General features: G+C 46.5%; 1 protein-coding gene across 1 annotated transcript in view; it reads right to left on the reverse strand.

Moving 5' to 3' along the window:
* Positions 1-19175, reverse strand: part of LYST (lysosomal trafficking regulator) — a 2674875-nt gene that overhangs the window by 1037568 nt on the left and 1618132 nt on the right. Inside the window, 1 exon segment of the mRNA XM_069234946.1 lies at positions 15113-15304. Coding sequence (XP_069091047.1) covers positions 15113-15304 — 192 coding nt within the window.

Raw genomic sequence — 19175 nt, forward strand, 5'->3', positions numbered from 1 at the left:
ACACAGAACACTTTCGAGGCCTTAAGGGAGATATCGGCGGATGGCCCGGACTCTGACTCGCTCAGCTCGACATCCGGCCTCACGGAATCGCCAGTGGGGCCGAAGCTCACCCCCCGAGCGGCGGACGAACTGTAAACATAGCCAGCCTCCAGCTCTTCTTCTTCTTCTCTCTCTTTCCCCCCCCCCTTCTGCTCCGCCCTTGCTTTTTTCTCTTTGGCCCCCCTCGCCCGCCCCATCTCTCTCTCTCTTGCCCCCCCCCCCGGCGGTGCGGGCGACAACCTGGTCGAGGTGCCCGTACTGAATCCGCGCCTCTACACGTATCGATTAATGCTGCCGTGGGCCCTGAACGGCCCCAACTGTGTCATGGACGGTATTGTTTAGCCACGGCGGCCGGGGGGGGGGGCGCCAGGGTGGGGGTGGGGCCCCTTTGGGGGGGGACCCAGCGGGGCCCAGCAGTAAAGTCAGCTGATGGCTGCGGAAGGGTGTGGGCCATCTGAGCTGGCCGCATCTAGTTGCTTATATGGCCGCCCCATGGGAGTTCGAATGGACACCAAGTTTGTTGTTTGTATGTGAGATTAGTAAATTGTTATTAGTTAAAAGTTTTAAAATGAGTGTGAGTGGAGGGTGTGCAGCAGGGTCAGTAGTTAAACTGCTTTCAAAAGGTCAATTCAGGACACAGGGAATATTGTTAGCGCAGACACGAAGCTGGGCAAAAGTGAACGCACAGGAGGGGACCCGGGGGGACATATACGGGTTGGTGGGATGGGAGGCAATCACACAAAATGTAAAATGGCACTAAGAGCAAACCCACCCACGCACCAATATGATATAATCATGTGGAATGTAAGAGGGCTGGGGGCTATAAGTATAAGAAACAGGGTTCACGATCGCCTCAGAAGACAGGGCGCACATATAGCCATTCTGCAGGAGACACACTGCTTGGAAGCAGACCTCTGCGCACTGCGCGGGAGATGGGGCGGACAACTGGTGGGCACAACTTTCTCGGCATACGCCAGGGGAGTGCTGATCTGGATAGCAAGGGGAGTCCCCTTTATCATAACACACCAGACGATTGACAAAGGTGGCAGATATGTGGCACTAGAGGGGGCCCTGGATGGCAGACAGTTGACAATAGTTGGTGTTTATGGCCCTAACAGTGCCACAGCCGAATTCCTAGACACGCTCACCCCAGCTCTATTGGAGAACCCCGAACCCCCAGCCATATGGGGAGGCGATTTTAACAGCATCCCAAGCACAGAACTAGATAGGTCCGTCAATGCCCCAAAAACAAACCCAAATAGAACAGCCAGAAGCCCCTTGCTTGGATGGGCGGCGGAAATGAGAATATTTGATTTATGGCGCATGAAACACCCCCAACGGAGAGAATATTCATTTTATTCAATACCACATAAGGTACACACAAGAATAGACACTATATGGGGGACCCGGGATATCTGCGCCCTGACAGATAAGGCAGAATATTTGGCTAAAACACTATCCGACCACTCCCCACTACGAATAACGCTGAATTGGGGCAGGAGACGCTCGCAGATCCCTACCTGGCGGATGCAAGGGGAGTCCCTGCAGGACCAAGCGTTCAGAGAGGGATTAAATGCTGTGGTGAAACAATACTGGGAAATAAACAAGGAATCAACCACATCCAGAGCACTAGAATGGGAGGCACACAAGGTCGTAGTAAGAGGGTACTGTATCTCAACTAGCTGGGGAGTCAGGCGCACGCTGCATTCGGAAATAAATAAACTAGAAAAGGAAATGGGGGATTTGGAAAAAGCGGTGGCAAACAAAGCAATTCCTTACTCAACACTGAAAGAGGCTCGCACAAAATACAACGAAGCAGACGACCGCCTCCGAAAACATGATCACAAGTATCGCTTAATGCGACTACACGCGGAGGGAGACAGGGCAGGAAGGATGCTAGCGTGGCTTCTTCGTGAGAATCGGCAACATTCCCCGATCGGGTCTATAAAAGGGAACGCAGGTAAAATGCTCACTACGCAGGACGAAATCAATGGGGTTTTCAGGGAGTATTATACTAAGTTATATACCAAACGAACTACGTGCACTCCCCAGCAACTGAGATCCTTTCTGGAAGACTCCCCAATGACACAAATATCGCTAGCAGACAGGCAGCAATTAGATGCCCCATTCACTATGGAGGAAATTGACAGGGCAGTGTTGCAGATGCCCAGGAATAAAGCCCCAGGTACAGATGGACTCCCCATAGAATACTATTCCAGTTGCTCGCTGCACCTGAAGACACACTTGATGAAGGTGTTTGAAGAGGCATGGGTCAGAAAAACGCTGCCACCCACAATGAGAGAGGCTATGGTGGTGGTCCTCCCTAAAGAAGGCCGAGACCCCACCGATGCTAAATCCTACAGACCACTATCACTCCTGAACCTAGACTGCAAAATCTTAGGCAAGATTCTCGCCAATAGGCTCGCCCCCCTAATGCATACAGTGATACATGAAGACCAAAACGGCTTTATCCCAAAGCGCAACACTTCCTTAAATATCCGTAGACTCCTGGGAGTAATGGGGGATACCCCTCCAGAGGCCCATGATGAGGTGGTACTATCACTAGACATTGAGAAGGCATTTGACACTCTGGAGTGGGACTTCCTATTCGCCACAATGCAATGCATGGGAATAGGGTCGAAGTTCATACAGTGGGTGCAGACACTGTACACCAAACCACACGCCAGGGTGAAAACAGGCGGGGTTATATCAGATAGTTTCCCAATCACAAGGGGCACAAGACAGGGTTGCCCACTGTCCCCCCTACTGTTCGCCATGGCAATGGAGCCGCTGGCCATCCGCATTCGGGCTGCACAGAGGAACTGGGGGGTAGACAGGAGCAGTCTGTATCATGGCATATCGCTGTACGCAGATGATGCGTTAATATATCTGCGAAAAGGGTCTGAGACGATCCCTCGGGTGATGTCTCTGCTGACTGAGTATGGGGACCTCTCTGGGTTGGTGGTAAACTGGGACAAATCATGCATATTTCCGCTAACCAAATGGTCCCCGGCAAGACAAGAGAATGCCACGACCGGCCGTTTGAAATGGTGCTTCGACACATTCAAATACTTGAGGGTTGCACTCGCCACCCTACAGTGCCCGCTAGCGGCGGGCGGACTGGGCGCCCCTAACTTCGAACTGTATTATGCAGCTGCACAACTACAATGGATATTGAACTGGTTGCACAGGCCAGCACAAGCGGAGTCCAAGTGGCTCCTAGCGAGGCTGGAGGGGTCCCCGCTCACCACATGGTTAATGAGCAGGACTAAGAGGACCCCTGGCAATCCGCTTACAGAGGTTGCGCAATTATGCTGGCAAAAATACATACAAAAAGACCATAAAACACTCCCATACTCACCACTCCTAACATTAGAATTGCTCCCAGGCTGCGTGGAAACGGTGGGCTCACATGCACTTAAGACTTGGACAGAGGCCGGTATTGCGACGGTTGGGGATTGCTTTGAAGACGGGAAACTGATGACATTTAGGGCTATCCAGGAACTAACGGCAGTGAACCCCGGACAATTCCTGTCATACCACGCAATCACCCACCTGATCCAAAGAACGTGGGATATGGGGGAAGCGGAACCTGAGTGCTCCCCTACACTACATCACATGCTGAACTTCGATAGTCAAACAAAAATAGTATTGAATACGTACAAAACTCTGAATAAGCCCTCCGAACTTATTCAGGCGAGGCCAAGGGATAGGTGGAACGCAGTTCTCACCGACCAGATAACGCAAGAGGAGTGGCTGAAAGCCCTCAATCACGTAAAAGCGGTGTCCAGAAACTTCAGGTTTCGCTATACACAATTCAACTATGCACATCAAACTTACTTATCCCCAGCCAGGATCAGTCGCATGTTTCCTGGGTCGACAACGAATTGCCCGCGGTGCGGCGCCTCAGGAGCGCATTTCTATCACATGGTGTGGGAATGCGCCCACACACTCAAGGAATGGAGGGGCTTGACAGAAGTGGTAGCGGAAATAACAGGTCTGACATTAGCAGCAGACCCCAAATCCTGTTTACTAGGGCTGAGAGCCAGAGAAAAGAAACACCGACACCTACATAAGTTTGCAGACCTTGCATTTGTGTTATACAAACGACTGATAGCTTTGAACTGGAAGGCCCCCAGGGCACCTGACCTGAAGGCCTGGCGCTCCTCACTGCTGTGCTGGTCCAGGACGGAGGTCCTGGTACTTAGTAAACTTGCACGTGCGGGACAAAATCACACAGGGGAGGGAACCTGGGAAACATTAATCACCCGGCTAGCTGCTAAAAATGATGAAAGACCACCATGAAATAGACAGAGAAGCCGGGTAGGCACAGAACCACGCCAGAACAAGTATACAAACCTGGAACACAAGACAAGGCAAAGAGGAAAAACCCCCACCCTCCCCACCAGTGAAACCAACACAAGCAACAACAGGGGCCCGCAGAGGAATGTATACATGTACCAGTCTCAGGCAAATAAAGTGCACCACTGAGCCACACACAAGTCCCAAAACATACACGGGTCCTCCCTCCCACTCCCCCGCATCATAATCAACAAGTATTATCAGAGATAGACCCACTAGCGCCAATAAATACGCTTACCCAAGTTGCGTGGTAACAAATAGGACAAATCACAGTAAGAATAGACCCAGAGCTGCTATATTTAAGGTGGTGGGATTTTAGTGTGTCAATGTAGATGTACGAGCATTGTTTATGTTAATAAAGAGAATCCTGTTGTGAATGTCCCCAACCGGAAGTACAGGTGGGGCGGTGCAACACTGTAACTTTGTAATTCTGAGTGTGTAAACATTTAAAATTCAATAAACATATTTAAAAAATAAAAATAAAAAAAATGATAGTGAACCTCAGCGTGTGTAGGAGGCTCGCCGTAGTCTGAAGGTGGAAGCTGGCTTTTTGGGGCGAGTCTGCCTTCAACAGCCAGTCGTCGAGTTAGGGGAAGACTGAGACTCCTAACATGCGCAGATGTTTGCAACCACCACCATCACTCTCGTGAGCGGCTCTGGTGAGGCAGAAGGAGCAAGGTAAAAGAATTGCAGGTAACGTTTGTGGGCAGGCAAGATGGGAATGTGGAAATAAGTATCCTGCAAGTTCAAAGCTACCATCCAGTCTCCTGGGTCTAAGGCAGACAGGACCTGAGCCAGGGTGAGCATTTTGAATGTGTCCTTCTTGAGTAAGTAGTTGAGGTCCGAAGGTCTAGGATGGGATGTAAGCCCTTGTCCTTTTTCGGCACCAGTAAGTAGCGGGGATAACAACCATGACCTACTTCCGGCACAGGGACCTTTTCTATGGCTCCCTTGGCCAAAAGAGCTGCGACTTCCTTGTGGAGAAGTGCCAAATGATCCTCCGGCAGTTGGCTGATTGATGGAGGCATGGCTGCTGGGGCAGATTCGAAGGGGAGTGAATAGCCCTTTCAAACTGTCTGCAAAACCCACCAGTCCGTAGTGTTGGATTCCCAATGGGGCAGGTGATGGCGAATCCTGCCGCCAACTGGATCGAAGTGAGGGGATGGACTAAGAGGGTTTGGAGGCTACAGCGGGGGCAGGGGTGGACCCCTGGTTCCCTGTCCCACGCCCACCTGGGATTCTGTGTCCCCGGCCACGCAGCAGCTGAACAACATGGGTGGCACGATGGCTGTGTGTGGGACACGACAGGGAGCCCCATCTGTGCCACAAAAGGGGCAAAAGGCGGACTGTTGGGGGCGAGGTGCAGCAGAAAGGCCAAGGGACCGAGACGTAGCCCAGGAGTCCTTGAATCTCTCGAAGGGCGAGTCTGCCCTGTCTCCAAAGAGACAGGATCCATTAAAAGGGCATGTCCATAAGAGACTGTCGACAACCCCCGAAAAACCTGAAGTACTCAACCAGGCGTGGCATCTCAAGGCCACCGTCGTAGCAACCGATCTGCTTAGAGAGTCGTCATGTCCAGCCCACATCAGATTGTGAACTTCGCAACATCTCTCCCATCGCTGACAGCTTGGGAGAGGATGGCACGGGCCTCCTCCAGTATCTGTGGCAGAACTTGCATGACTGTATCCCACAGAGTGGGTACAGCTGCCCAAAAGGCATGCGGTGTTCACGAACCGCAGCGCAAGACTAGAGGAAGAAAACAGCTTCTTCCCAAATTGTTTCAGCCTTTTTGATTTCCTATCCGGGGGTGCAGAAGGGAATGTGCCTGAGGAACAGAAAGCCTGGATGACAATACTCTCAGACGTGGGGTTTTGGGACAGGAATTTAGGGTCGTTCGGGGAGGGCCGATGGCAGCGTGCAATAGTCCTGTTCACACGAGCCCCAGTGTTGGGTTTGGAACAAGAACCCAAAAGAACATCAGTGAGGGCTTTACTGAATGGCAAAAGGGGCTCAGATATGGAAGCCCCTGGTTGAAGCACCTACGTCAGGAGGTTGGTCCTGACCTGTACAGTAGGTAGCTCAAGGCCAAGGACCTCAGCCGCCCTACTGACCACTATAGCATAAGTCGCTCCCTTCGACGTAGCCATAGTAGGAGGAGACAGCATGCCAGTGTCTGGAGAAGTGTCCAGTCCACTGGCCTCGGCCAATTTCTGTGCCCAGTCCAAACATGGGTCATACTGGTATTCATAAGGGTCCCCCCACCCAATCTTTCCCCAAATTCATATCCATAAGGAAAAGGGTCCAAAACCGACCTGGAGTGAGTAGGCCCCATCGAAGACAGAGGTGTTCCAACTCCGAGTCGTCGGGGCCAGGGATCAGGTTGAATTCGATGGTGGGCACCATCGACGTCGGGAGCGTGGACAATCAAACCAGCGCCGGGGAAGGTCTCAGTGGTATGACTGGCGTCGGTACGGATCTGCGAGTGGATCCAGAGGGGACCTCGGTGGCCTGAGCCGGAGCCGCCAGCGCGGCACCTGAAGGCCCCTCAACCGAACCCCTTGGGCCCGAAAGCGCCGTATCGGGGTCGGTCCACCCAAAAATGAGGTGCATGGCTTCATAAAACTCCTTTAATTGGGCAGGGGTCGCTCCATCTCCTGGAAATTCGGGCAAGCATGGAGCGGTCCCAGAAGCAGGCTCCGAAGACGGAGGCCTCACGTGTCGACGCTCCTCCTGCATTGCATCAGCCAAGCAACGGGGTTAAGTCAAAGGGCGACGGGACCGATTCAACTTCTACTACTTCTTACCTGTGCCTGAAGACTTGGAGGAAGAAAAATGGTGGTGGCTATGGGAATGGTCTCGAGACCTTCCCCTCGAGCGACACCGGGACATATGCGGAGTCGAGCGCCAGACCGCCATGAGCTTGAGGGACCACTGCCTCAAGGGCTTCGGGTGCATGACCTGGCACTGGGAGGATGACTTTGGGTCGTGGTTGCACTCCAAGCACCACAAACACACCCAATGCGGATCCGTCATCGACATCATGTGGTGTCAGTCTTCGCATGGCTTGAAACCAGTCTTCAGGGACATCCTGACGCACCAAAAAAATAGATAAAATGGTCGAACTCTGTTAAAAAGAAACCAGGGTAGCTCACTCCGGAACAGCAAGTGGTGTGGAAAGAAAACAACTGACGTCACTGCACTGAGGCGGCATCTATGTACTACTCCCGATGTCATCACAGTGACTACGACGCCCGAGGAGTCGACCAACGCCACCTACCGACGCACAAGGGTATTGCTAGAAGAAAAATTCTCCGGATCCAGTCTGACACATGGGGGAAAATTCTAAGGTAAGGAACCTGCAACTAAAAGTCTCTTTCAGATATGTTTGATACCAAACATGCCTAGGTTCGGCAAAGCTATTATGTAGTTGTACTACACATGTTGACCAGTGTCCACTACATACCTTGAGATGGCTTTCCTGCAATTACAAATCCCAGGAAATGGAGTGTGCGGTTAGTGGGGGCACCTCTGCTCATGTATGAACCATGCACCCTGCTCTTCGGCTAAGGGCTTAACTTAGGGGTGACTTACAGGGTCAGAATGCAGGGACCATGGTATAAGTCAAACCATTAATCTGGAGTGAAAGGTGCATGCACCATTTCACAGAGGCTGCAATGGCAGACCTGTAGTCACAGTTTGCAAGGGCCCTCCTCGGTGGCACAATACGTGCTGCAGCCCATAGGGGACCCCTCGTGTACCAATGCACTGGGTACCCAAGTCCAAGTACCATAAACTAGGGACTTACATGGGTGAACCAGTATGCCAATTGTGGGGTGTAAATGTTAAGTGGAACTAAATTTAGTAGAATGACCCCCGACACTGGGGTCCTGGTTAGCAGGATCCCAGTGTACTACAGTCTAAACTCACTGACACCAGGCAAAAAGTGGGGGTAACTATGCCAGACGGGTGCTACTTTCCTACAACTACAACAATAGAGTGATTTAAATGAAAGCAATTGTACCTGTATGAGTTATCAATAATAAACTATATCAAATATGACAGGTATAATATCCTCACAGAGAAGAAGTAGTATCCATGAAAAGGGGCAAATTTTTTCCAAAAGGAAGGAAGACTTGCATGCAAGAGCAACAAATGTAAAATACCTCCATAACAGTTCAATAACACAAAGTCTACACAAAAGACTAAGCAAAACTAACACAGAGATACATCTTTATGAAGACGTATTAGGGACTGACCAAAGTCAGGAACAGAAATAAGAATGTGACAAAAAACTTTGACATTACAGAAAAGTTTACACCAAAGTGTAACAAATAAGTAAACAGCAAGGAATACCTAATGGAACCCTATAAGACCAAAACACAGAAGTCTGACAATCTTGAAGAAGAGAGTGATATCACAGGAAAAATATAAGTTTACCCTTCACAAAGTTGAGCACAACAGCTAACCTACTTGACAGACAAGGGGACACAGTAACCTATATGCTCAGTGGTATAGAAAACCCAATAATCTGGTAATCTCCCTAGTGCCCTACAAGTGATACTAGTAAAATGGTGCAAATGGAAAAGTTAGAAAAACTGTGTGCCACAGGAGAAATGGGGGGAAAAAAAATTACTGGTGAAACCAGGCAGAAATTCTCTTCGCATACTAGCATAAGATGCAAATACTCCACTTCGAGTATGATATATACCGGACAGGTAACAACTCTTAAGCATAAGAAGGTCTATAGAGTGAAGCAAAAGATAACAACCTTACGTCAGGTATCCTATAAATGATAACCTCTAATTGAGCAACATTGAGAAAACCTAAAGCAGAAATCATTACTTTACATCAAGTAATGATGATAAAAAAAGAAGTCTTAAACACCAGGCATCAAAAATTCCATAGGGTGTCAAAGTGCCACATTATTGCACTGACAAGCCAGGGAAACTCAGCACCTGACAAGAAGGAACACCTACTGGGCATTCCAATAAAGCATAACGGGATGACTCAAATCTTGGAAAGACCCTCTACTCCTTCTCTTCTCCGATCTCCGTTCCTGAAGGCGGTACTCGATGGAAAGGGCTTGATCCATCAGGCCACGAAGATCTTCCACTCTGGTGGAATGTACTAATTCATCCTTTATTTCTTCTTTGAGTCCTCTACGAAACAAAGTCACCAAAGTACGTTCCACCCAGGTGGTCTCTGCTGCTAGCTGACGAAAACGTGTTATGTATTGAAGGACATCTTGTGAGCCTTGTTGAATGTCGCATAAGGCTTCTTCCGCTGAGGCCTCCAATCCAGGACGACTAAACATTTGTTTGAAGCGATTCACGAAAGCGGAATAGTCCGACAATACCGGATCGTTGGATGATACCATCGGGGTTGCCCAGGCCAAGGCAGGACCGGATAGGGCACTGATGAGATAACCCACCTTTGTTCTGTCATGGGAGAATTGGGTGGGTCGGAAGGCGAAGTACACCGTTAATGAATCAAGGAACTCACGCAGTTTGGTTGGTTCACCGGAAAAACGATGGGTAGAAGCGGAGAGCGTCGGAACATCACCACTGCGGAAAGCCAAAGCCTGTCGTAACGCAGCATTCTCACTGCGCAGTTGTTGTAATTCTTGAGCTTGTTGCTGAATCGTCGTCAGGAGAGATTGATACGGATCTGCAGCGGCCACCACTGTGTCATCCATGGTGTTTGAAGACGTCGGGATGGTTTGGCGCTGCAATCTGTCACGACTCACGTGCTGCTTGCGCCTGGAATCTGCAGATCTCGTGGCGTGGATCTTGAGTGTTCGGCTTTGGCCCAAAAAGGGGCGACTCTTTCTGGTAGCCACGGTGCTGTAGGCAATGGAAACGCCAAGAACAGACCGTGACCTTCAGAAAATAGCGCCAGAGGGAAAAAAAACCTTCCAAAAAAGGGGAAAAAACCTCCAAACAGAATGATTCCTGAAAACAAGAACAGAAGAACAGGAATCAAAAAGTACTGTATTCAAATAACACAGAATTGGCGAATTCCAGAACCAAAAGGCAAGGAAATCAGGAGCGAAGACATCATCTGAACAGAGAGTGTTGCAGCGCAAAGAAAAGAAGAAAACACCTCCCTTAAATACCAAAAAACAGGAAGTGACCCACAGGAAGAAAAAGGACACCATCTTAGATAGGGAAAAGTAGATAGAACAGAATGGAGTAGAAACCATAGAGAATAGGGAATGAGGAATGCTGGGAAGAAAAAGGTAACCTGGGAAGGGGGAAAAGACAAAGGAAAGTGCAACAAAAACACCCAAGAAAGAAGAAGGAGCAAGAACAGGTAAGAGGGGTCAGGAGACCCCAACAATGCGGAGAGAGAGAGAGCAGAGCGAGGCCCCATTTAAGGTCTGGGGCCTCGTAAAGTGCAGGAAAGGCTCGGGGCGCGCTGCGTCTTTGGAACGCGATGCGCGGCCCGAGCCGAACGCTCGGCTCGCGCCGCGCGGCGCGACAGCTCAACACCTTTGTCCGTCGGCAGAACGTGGTGGGTGTTCTGTTCGCCAATTGACAAGTGCATCATAGTCCCCACATTTCACACACTGGTGGACAGAACATATGGAACATTGTCACAGAGTACCCTGTGTGGCAAATTGTTAAAGGTGTGACTGAATTTTGAAGTGCTTGTAAGGGAACTTATGTAAGCTACACAACAACCACCCTGATCTCCCACAAGAGCCAGAGTAATTGTAACAAGTAAAACAAATGTCCTGTGGGACTTATTCACCAACAGTTCTACTTGCTTTGAAAGTGTGCAAATTCAATTAGTAACTTGTACCATAACCAATATTATTGAAAAGGGGTACAGGTCACAATATCTTCTATGATGATTGTTTTCACATCTTTAGAATGAGATGTGAAAATAATCATCGTACAAAGTATCGTGCCCTGTATCAATTTTCAATAACATTGGGTATGATACAAGTTAGCGATGAAGTTTTCACACTTTCAAAGCAAAAGTAGAAGTGTCGGTGAATGAGTCACACAGGACATTTGTTTGGCTTTTTACTTTACATAACTTAGGCCGTGTTCCCCAGCATGTCTGCCTTAGTTCAAAGGTGGATATGCTCTCTCAGTTCAAGGAATAGGCCTTGCAAGGCATTCTCGGACACTCCCAACTTGCATCCACAAATTGGAAGGAGTTGGATTTAGCATAGTAAGTTCCTGACACTCAGTGTTCCCTTCACTTGTACTGTTGAAACTGCTACACCCCTTGTGTGCCTATGCCTAGTGCCCAAGTTAGGAATGGACCACCCCAAGGTCAACAGTAGCCCTCATGCAAGGATTACCATTGACCCTTGTGGGATCCATTCCTGTTGTTAGTGGATCACTGCATATTCCTGTGGTTTATGTCACAGACATGCAAGGACAAATAGTGTTTTTATTCAGTTTCACCTTTGCAGGGTATTCTGGGTAAGAAAACTTACGAGGATCCACACAAGCGATACCTCCAAAGCCCCCCTTGATGTCTACTTTTCAGAAATGTCTGGGTTGCTATGTTTCCCTACCTGGTAACCGATCCCAGGACTAATTAGGACACCCACCTTAGTTATCACAAACGCCACAATATGTTTTTGGGTCCTTCCCTGTCGCGGGCACTTGGCCCACGCACACAAGTGGGGTACGATTTGTCTCGGAGACTTGGGGGAAGGCTGGCTGTTAGAAACCTTGTGACTTACTTCAGATTTCAGAACTTTCCCTCACAAAAATGGGAGGAAAATCTGTTTTTTTAGGGAAAGTTTGAGGTTTGAAAAGGATTCTAGATATAAAAAACATGGTTAGAGCCATGCAAGTCAGTCCACCTTGGATAACCCTAGGTGTCTAGTTTACAAAAATAGTGCAGGTTGGCTAGGTTATCCTAGCTGCTGGCTTAGCTAGGGTCCAAAATCTCGAGCTATCCACATTGGAAAAAAGGGTCCATTTTTGATGGAAAAATGTTCTGCGTTCTTGTTGCATTTTGGGCTGTTTGTGTTGCGAGCGCTGGGCCTACTCACACAAGTGAGGTACCATTTTCATTGGGAGACCAGGGTGAAAGCCAGGTGGAAGGAAGTTTGTGGCTCCCCATAGATTCCAGAACTTTCTGTCATAGAAATTTGAGAAAAATGTTTTTTTTTTAGTGGACATTCAAGGTTTGCAAGGGATTCGGGGAAAAACTGTGGTGTAAGCCCAGCAATTCAGTCCACCTCAGATACCCCTAGATGTCTAGTTTTAAAAAATGTACAGGTTGGCTAGGTTTCCCTAGGTGCGGGCTGAGCTCGGGTCTGGAACCTTGAGTTACCCACATTGGGAAAAAAAAGGCTCAGTTTTCGGTAAAAGAAATGTGCTGCATCCATGTTGCATTTTGGGGCACTTCCTGTTGCAGGCACTTGACCTACCCGCACAAGTGAGATACCATTTTTATCGGGACACCTGGGTGGAAAATGTGCCTTCTTTGAAAATTTGAGGTTTGCAAGGGATTATGGTTAAAAAAAAACGTGGTGTGAGCCAGGCAAATCAGCCCACCTTGGATACCCATAGGTGTCTAGTTTTAAAAAATGTCCAGGTTGGCTAGGTCTTCCTAGGTGCCAGCTGAACTAGAGTCCAAAATCACGAGCTACTCACACTGGAAAACAAGAATTTGCAATACAATGGGTCTCACGTTTGCTCGCGTTAGAGCTATTAGTGTTGTAAATTCCCAACTGGAATTTTCTTGGCACAAAAATTGAAAATGAAAAGTAAATCAGTTGAAATAAGCAAGCCAATTCAAAGCGCCATGGCTGCCCTGAGCACGAAGGAGAGACACAAAATGAAAAAGTTGTTCGTTTGCAGTCAAACATATCAGCAAACGTGCAATTATCCATGTAACAGGGTTGATGGCCAAGGTGTAACAAAACTGCCCTAAGGAGGGACGAGCGTAAAGCATTTACCAATTATAACAAAGGATTTTTGAAAGGCAAGCCCAGGAACGAGTGATAGGGATGGGCATGCAGTGGGCATAGTTTAAAGCCCACAGACCGATTACAACACATCAGAGCGCATGCACGCTCGACCTAAAAAAGGACCAGTTTCCAGAGGAAAAATGTGCTGCATCCATGTTGTGTTTTGGGCTGTTTCTTGTTGTGGGCACAAGTGAGACACCATTTTTATTGTGAGATTTATGGGAGCATAGAATAATAGAACATTTGTTGAAACTTACTGGATTTTCCTGCATTTGTGCCATTCAAATGGAAGCAAATGTATAAGGAAGATGACATTTTGAAAAATACCCTCCAAATCATAAGCTATCACGGGTACCCACAAATTCAGAGATGTAGAAATAACCACTGCTCCTAAACTCTATATCTTGTGCAAATTTCAGAAATACTTAAGTTTCCTTGATACCCATTTTTCACTCTGCCTATTTTGCTGTATGAATTGGTCTAAACTTGGTACTCAATGAAAAAACATTTCCGGAACAGGAAACTTAGCTTTAGAGATGTATGTAGGCCACTTGCCAACTATAGTCTCAAAAACAAATATTCTTCAGTGTACTGACTTATCAAAAGATTCTCAGATATCATTATACCATTATCCTCAAACGTTTCAAAGTAATTATTTAAATTGTGTGGCACTTCTTTCTCTGTTACGTAACCATCTGAGTATATATCAAGATTGTTAACAAATAAACCCATCACCATTGTCTTAGAAACCAAAGGCTCTAAAAGTGTCTACGGTTCTACTGGAAGTCATTTTCTATGGCAACACTGATATTGTAACACTGCTTATTTCTATTTTTGGGACCAGTGACAAAGCTTGGTCATGTGCCACTCAAGGACAGCCAATGATTTAAGTACCACCTAAAGCCAAGCAAAGCGCTTATGAAATGAAAAAAGTACGAACCTAGTTTATCAGAAAGCCTATGCCAGCACTTATGAAGCATCAGAAGACTGAAAAATCACTGGAAGCTTTGGCTCTAAATTGGATAAAATTTAGAGGGCTTAGACAAGGAGCTTAAAAAGTTTCTTCTTGTGTTGAGGAAGATGAATGCTTGTACATTTTGTATAACCCTTGTAACATTTCTTACTTTATAAATTGTGCACTTAGGTTGATTTAGTAAACTGGATATTGAGCCACATAATTTATCTCAAACAATAAACTACTTTGCTAATTTTCCCATGATTGTGTTGAGATTCACCAAAGATCAGAGTTCACAAGCAACTGAATTATGGCATTTCCTCAGACATTAAAGACACTCAGAATGAAAATCTGTCACCCACACTTGGCAGCAATATTTGGAGAACTTAAAGCCTGACCATTTTGGAGGAACAAAAGTCCCAAAAGAGATACATTTCTCCTGCAATCACCTAAGAAATCAACCAAGAAAAAACTTGGCACTCTTGACCCTCCACCTAAGGAACACAGAAATAATGTAAAACATCAACAGCGCCTGTGGCATCTAATATTGGATCTGTGACAGTAGAGCCTTGTGAATCTGCCACTAAGGTTTCACACGGTCTCCTGATGCTACTGATTAGTGCTGGTACAGCAGAACGACCTACCCACTGGTGAAAGGTTTATACTCTGAATCGTTGGGACGATATATCATTAGAAATAGAACATTCATTGTAATGACATATACAACATATTGTTGTGATGCTTCAATTGCATTGCTACAATAAATAGGAAAAAACAGATTCTATAACCTCTTTGAGTCAATGCACTCTTACCCAAGTAAATAAGTCGATTAACTGCCAAAATTGTAAGTCGCTGCAATCTTTGAACAAATTCACTCTCTGTGGCTCTCATGCGATCCTCTTGGCTCATTTTCCGGTGCATCATTGTAGCAAGCTCATCATTTGCAACTGAGCGCATTCTCATTAGCAATTCATCAGGCTGTGCTAGTGAAAATCTCTGAGCAACTGAAATAAAGAATATATAGCAATGTTAAGTACAATTCTGAATCAGAGCTGACATACTTTCTTGTTCAGTAAAGATTAGACTAAAAGTAACGGTACCAACCAACATGGTACATTAAGTTGACTTCAAGGTATACTGGGTAAACACAACGAAATTAATGACAAATTTAGCTGAGATAAAACTGAGGATGCCTACCCCAGTAAAAGTTTTAACAAATCAGCTCTCACTGTAAGAAAGGAAGATGCACTTTATGTGTGATTTATTCCTTAATGGCATGTTTGTCACATGCGCTGGCTCTAATGTTTGCAGTACAACACAACTGTGAAGACAGCGAAACAATTTTTCTAAAAACTGAACTAACAATTAGGCCAAAGTGATTTCAGCATTTAATAAGCAACTTGCAAAAGAAGCCCCTGATGGAAAAAATTAATTGTAATTTGCTTCAGGATTTACCTGCAGTGATTGGCTTTGACCTACTGCGCACATTATTAAATCGAAGATTAATGCAAGTATCCAGCTTATTCAGTGCTCAAGAATACACAAATCATTCATACATAACCCCCTCTATGTTTTACACAACATTTTCAAACAATATAAATGCATGTCTTAAAGTGGCTCATTTGCTTACATGAGTTGAACATGTCCCATGATTGCCTTATAGTGGTATACAATCACTGATATATGATTGGTGTGCACAGGCTTTCCCTAACAGTTGACTGAAACCTTGCACGTTGGGAACAGTCTACTTGAAAACAGAAGAAAAAACGCAAAAGTAAGTACCTCTGTTAAGCCCTATCAGTCTGGAAGCCAACAAGTTCTTATTTTCTCCGTTGTCACTGAAATGTGGAGGACATTAACCTCTTATCCTCGGAGGTCTTGGGGACAGACCAGCGAAACCTGCAGAGGCTTCCCACTTTTATGTCTCCACCAGGGGATGACACCGAAATGCTTCTGTGCCAGCCCATGTCCATCAAGACGCAAATCAATTATGTTACTGAGCAGAAGGCGTGCTGACATAATTGATGCAACGGAAAATGACACTGGTAACTATTGTAATCTGTGTCTGCTGCCATTGTGTGCCCCCCAGCACTGAGTCAGGAGAGGCACTGTTGAAAAGTGGAGAGTATTTCCTTTCCGATTACTCCCCTACTAAATGGATTTCTACTTAAGGATCACGGCTGGCGAACAGTCCCTGAGAAGGAATTGCCCACTAGGCACCAGAGAAGTTTTTTTTGTTTTTCTTTTGAGGGGCATTGGCCCAGATGGCATAATGGCGATCCTCCATGTGGCACAGTTAAATGATGTATTTTCCATTCCATGAGAACCCGATCGGGCACCCGTGACCCTGAATGCCCCCACCACGACGAGGGAAAGGAAAATCTATGGTGGTTGACTTGCTCAGGGACACCACTTGAAAGGGGAATGTCTCCTCATTCCAATGGCGCCCTTCTTGAATTTATTCCTGCTCAAAGATCGCAGTTACATCATGATCACCCAGCAGGAATCCATCCCTATACATAAGGGAGAAGTGAAGAAGGGTTTTTTTGGAGGGGGATTTGGGAGGGAAGGGAGATTCAGCCTTCCTCCAGGCATAGGAGCCAACCCTACATTAGTGACATATTTAATGCATGCATTTTTTCCTCCCTGAGATGCGTCAAACAGCCCACGTCCATTTCCAAATGACCCCCAAGGAAACAGAAAATGCAACGTGACCATTTATTTCTTTTTTTTGCACCTAGGGACTTTGTGCTGCCTCCAGGCACATAGGTCCACAAGGGGGGAGCACTATTTGAAAGGGGAGAGTGTTCTCTTTTTTACGGTGTCCTGCTGAGGATTCTTGGTCAGGGATCCAACATTAGACCTCTATCGCCTCTTCCGGGAAGAAATACTGGAATATTGCTATTGTAATTGCATTTCAGTTTGTCGTTATGTGTTTGTTGCAAGTTGAAGTAATTTCTATTTCCTTTATCTTCTCTTGCAGCTTGCTTTTTGGCATTTTGTTTTTAGAACTGCACTGCTCCACTGGAGAGTAAGCGAAGACCTTAAATTCATGGTTAGGTTTTTTTGCTGTCTCTCTTACTTTTGTACCCCACTCTCATTTGCACTGAATTCTCACTTCCTGCTGTTACAATACATGCAGCATTCTCACTGCACATTTCTACAAATACCTCTGAATTCTATTAGCACACATTATTTGAGTGGAAACGTTTTAGATGTTATACATTTGGAACAGACGTGGCACCTCGCATAAGGACTGGTGTTGAGGACGTAATGCAAATAATGGAGGATTGGTTGGGAGCCGGGTCAGATACCGACACTGCACTTGAGAGACAGGACAATGGAGCAGAAATAAGTTACTTACCTGTAACTGTAGTTCTCCAGTATTGGAAACTTTCATAGGTTCACATGCTTGAATCATTCCCGGTCGTCCAGATGGGAGCCTCTGGTGTAATTCAAAATCACATTCACTTGTATAACAAGCTCAGAGGCACTAGGCCTCTTATTTAGTAACATCTCACAGTCATTTTATAAAAAGGACCAAACTTTAGAGACAACCAATCAGCTCTCACCACCCCTTACAACCCTCCTGTGAGGAGCTGATGTCCCTCAGATTTTCCCAGCACAAGTGCAGCAATACCCTAAGGCTGAGAAAATGAGGGTGAGCTACCCAGGGAAGGTAGGGTGGGTCGCATGTGAATCTATGAAAGTTTCCAATACTGGAGAACTACAGTTACAAGTAAGTAACTTATTTATGACTCCAGTATTGGAACTTTCATAGATTCACATGCTTGAATCAGAATAGTAAGCGGTGAATAACACATTTTCCGCTCTACCAACAATAACATAGCTTTCTGAAATGCAAACCAGTCTGATAATATGTACATACAGCTCTTACTGTGATCTAAAACATGATATCAAAGAAAATGTGTTATAGTAGAAAATAAGCAGATGGAGGAAATAAATATTTTAGCTCCCTGTCATTGGAACAGGTTACGAAGGACCGCTTGACCAACGGCCGCATCCCAAAGGGACTTCGTGTCCAGGAAGTAATGCTGCTTGAAGGTGTGAGCTGTTCTCCATGTCGCAGCACGGTAGATGTCTTTAATGGAAACACCAGCAAACAGCGCACAGGATGATGAGATCGCTCTCGTAGAATGCGCTCGTACAGTTATGTTCAAAGGTCGTCCTGCCTTTTGATGACAAAATATGATTGTGTCCTTAATCCACCGGGATATAGTCGTTTGGTCACCGAGTGACCATTCCTAGAAGCACTAAACGCTACAAAGAACTGAGTGGACTGTCTGAACACCTTTGTCGTGTCCAGATAGACTTTTATGCATTGTTTCAAGTCGAGCGAATGCAGAGTTCTTTTTGCAGTAGTTTGCGGATTTGGAAAGAAAGTCTTGAGCACCACCGGCTCATTGATATGGAACTCGGAAGGTACTTTGGGCATGAACTTAGAATTGGTGCGCAGGATGACTCTGTCCTGTCTGAACTGCAGAAAAGGATCTTGTATAGTGAAAGTTTGAATTTCACTAACTGCGCACCAAAGTAAGGGCAAGAAGAAGAGCCACCTTCCAAGTGAGGTACTTAATGTCTGCTCTGTGAATCGGCTCAAGGGCTCCTTCATAAGCTGGCCAAGAACAAGGTTAAGTTACCATGCCGGCGGCGGAGGTTTCACTGGAGGAAATGATCTGAAGAGACCTTTGAGAAATTGCTCTACCAATCCGAGAGAGCATAAAGATGGTTTGCAGGTACTCTTCTATATCTGGATATGGCAGCTAGATGGACTCTAATTGAGGAGTGGGCTAGTCCTGAACATGCCAGCTGTAATAAATACAGCAACACTGCCTTTGGTGCAGAGGATAGAGG

The sequence above is a fragment of the Pleurodeles waltl genome, chromosome 5 (genome assembly GCF_031143425.1).
Source record: "Pleurodeles waltl isolate 20211129_DDA chromosome 5, aPleWal1.hap1.20221129, whole genome shotgun sequence".
Taxonomy (NCBI): Eukaryota; Metazoa; Chordata; class Amphibia; order Caudata; family Salamandridae; genus Pleurodeles; species Pleurodeles waltl.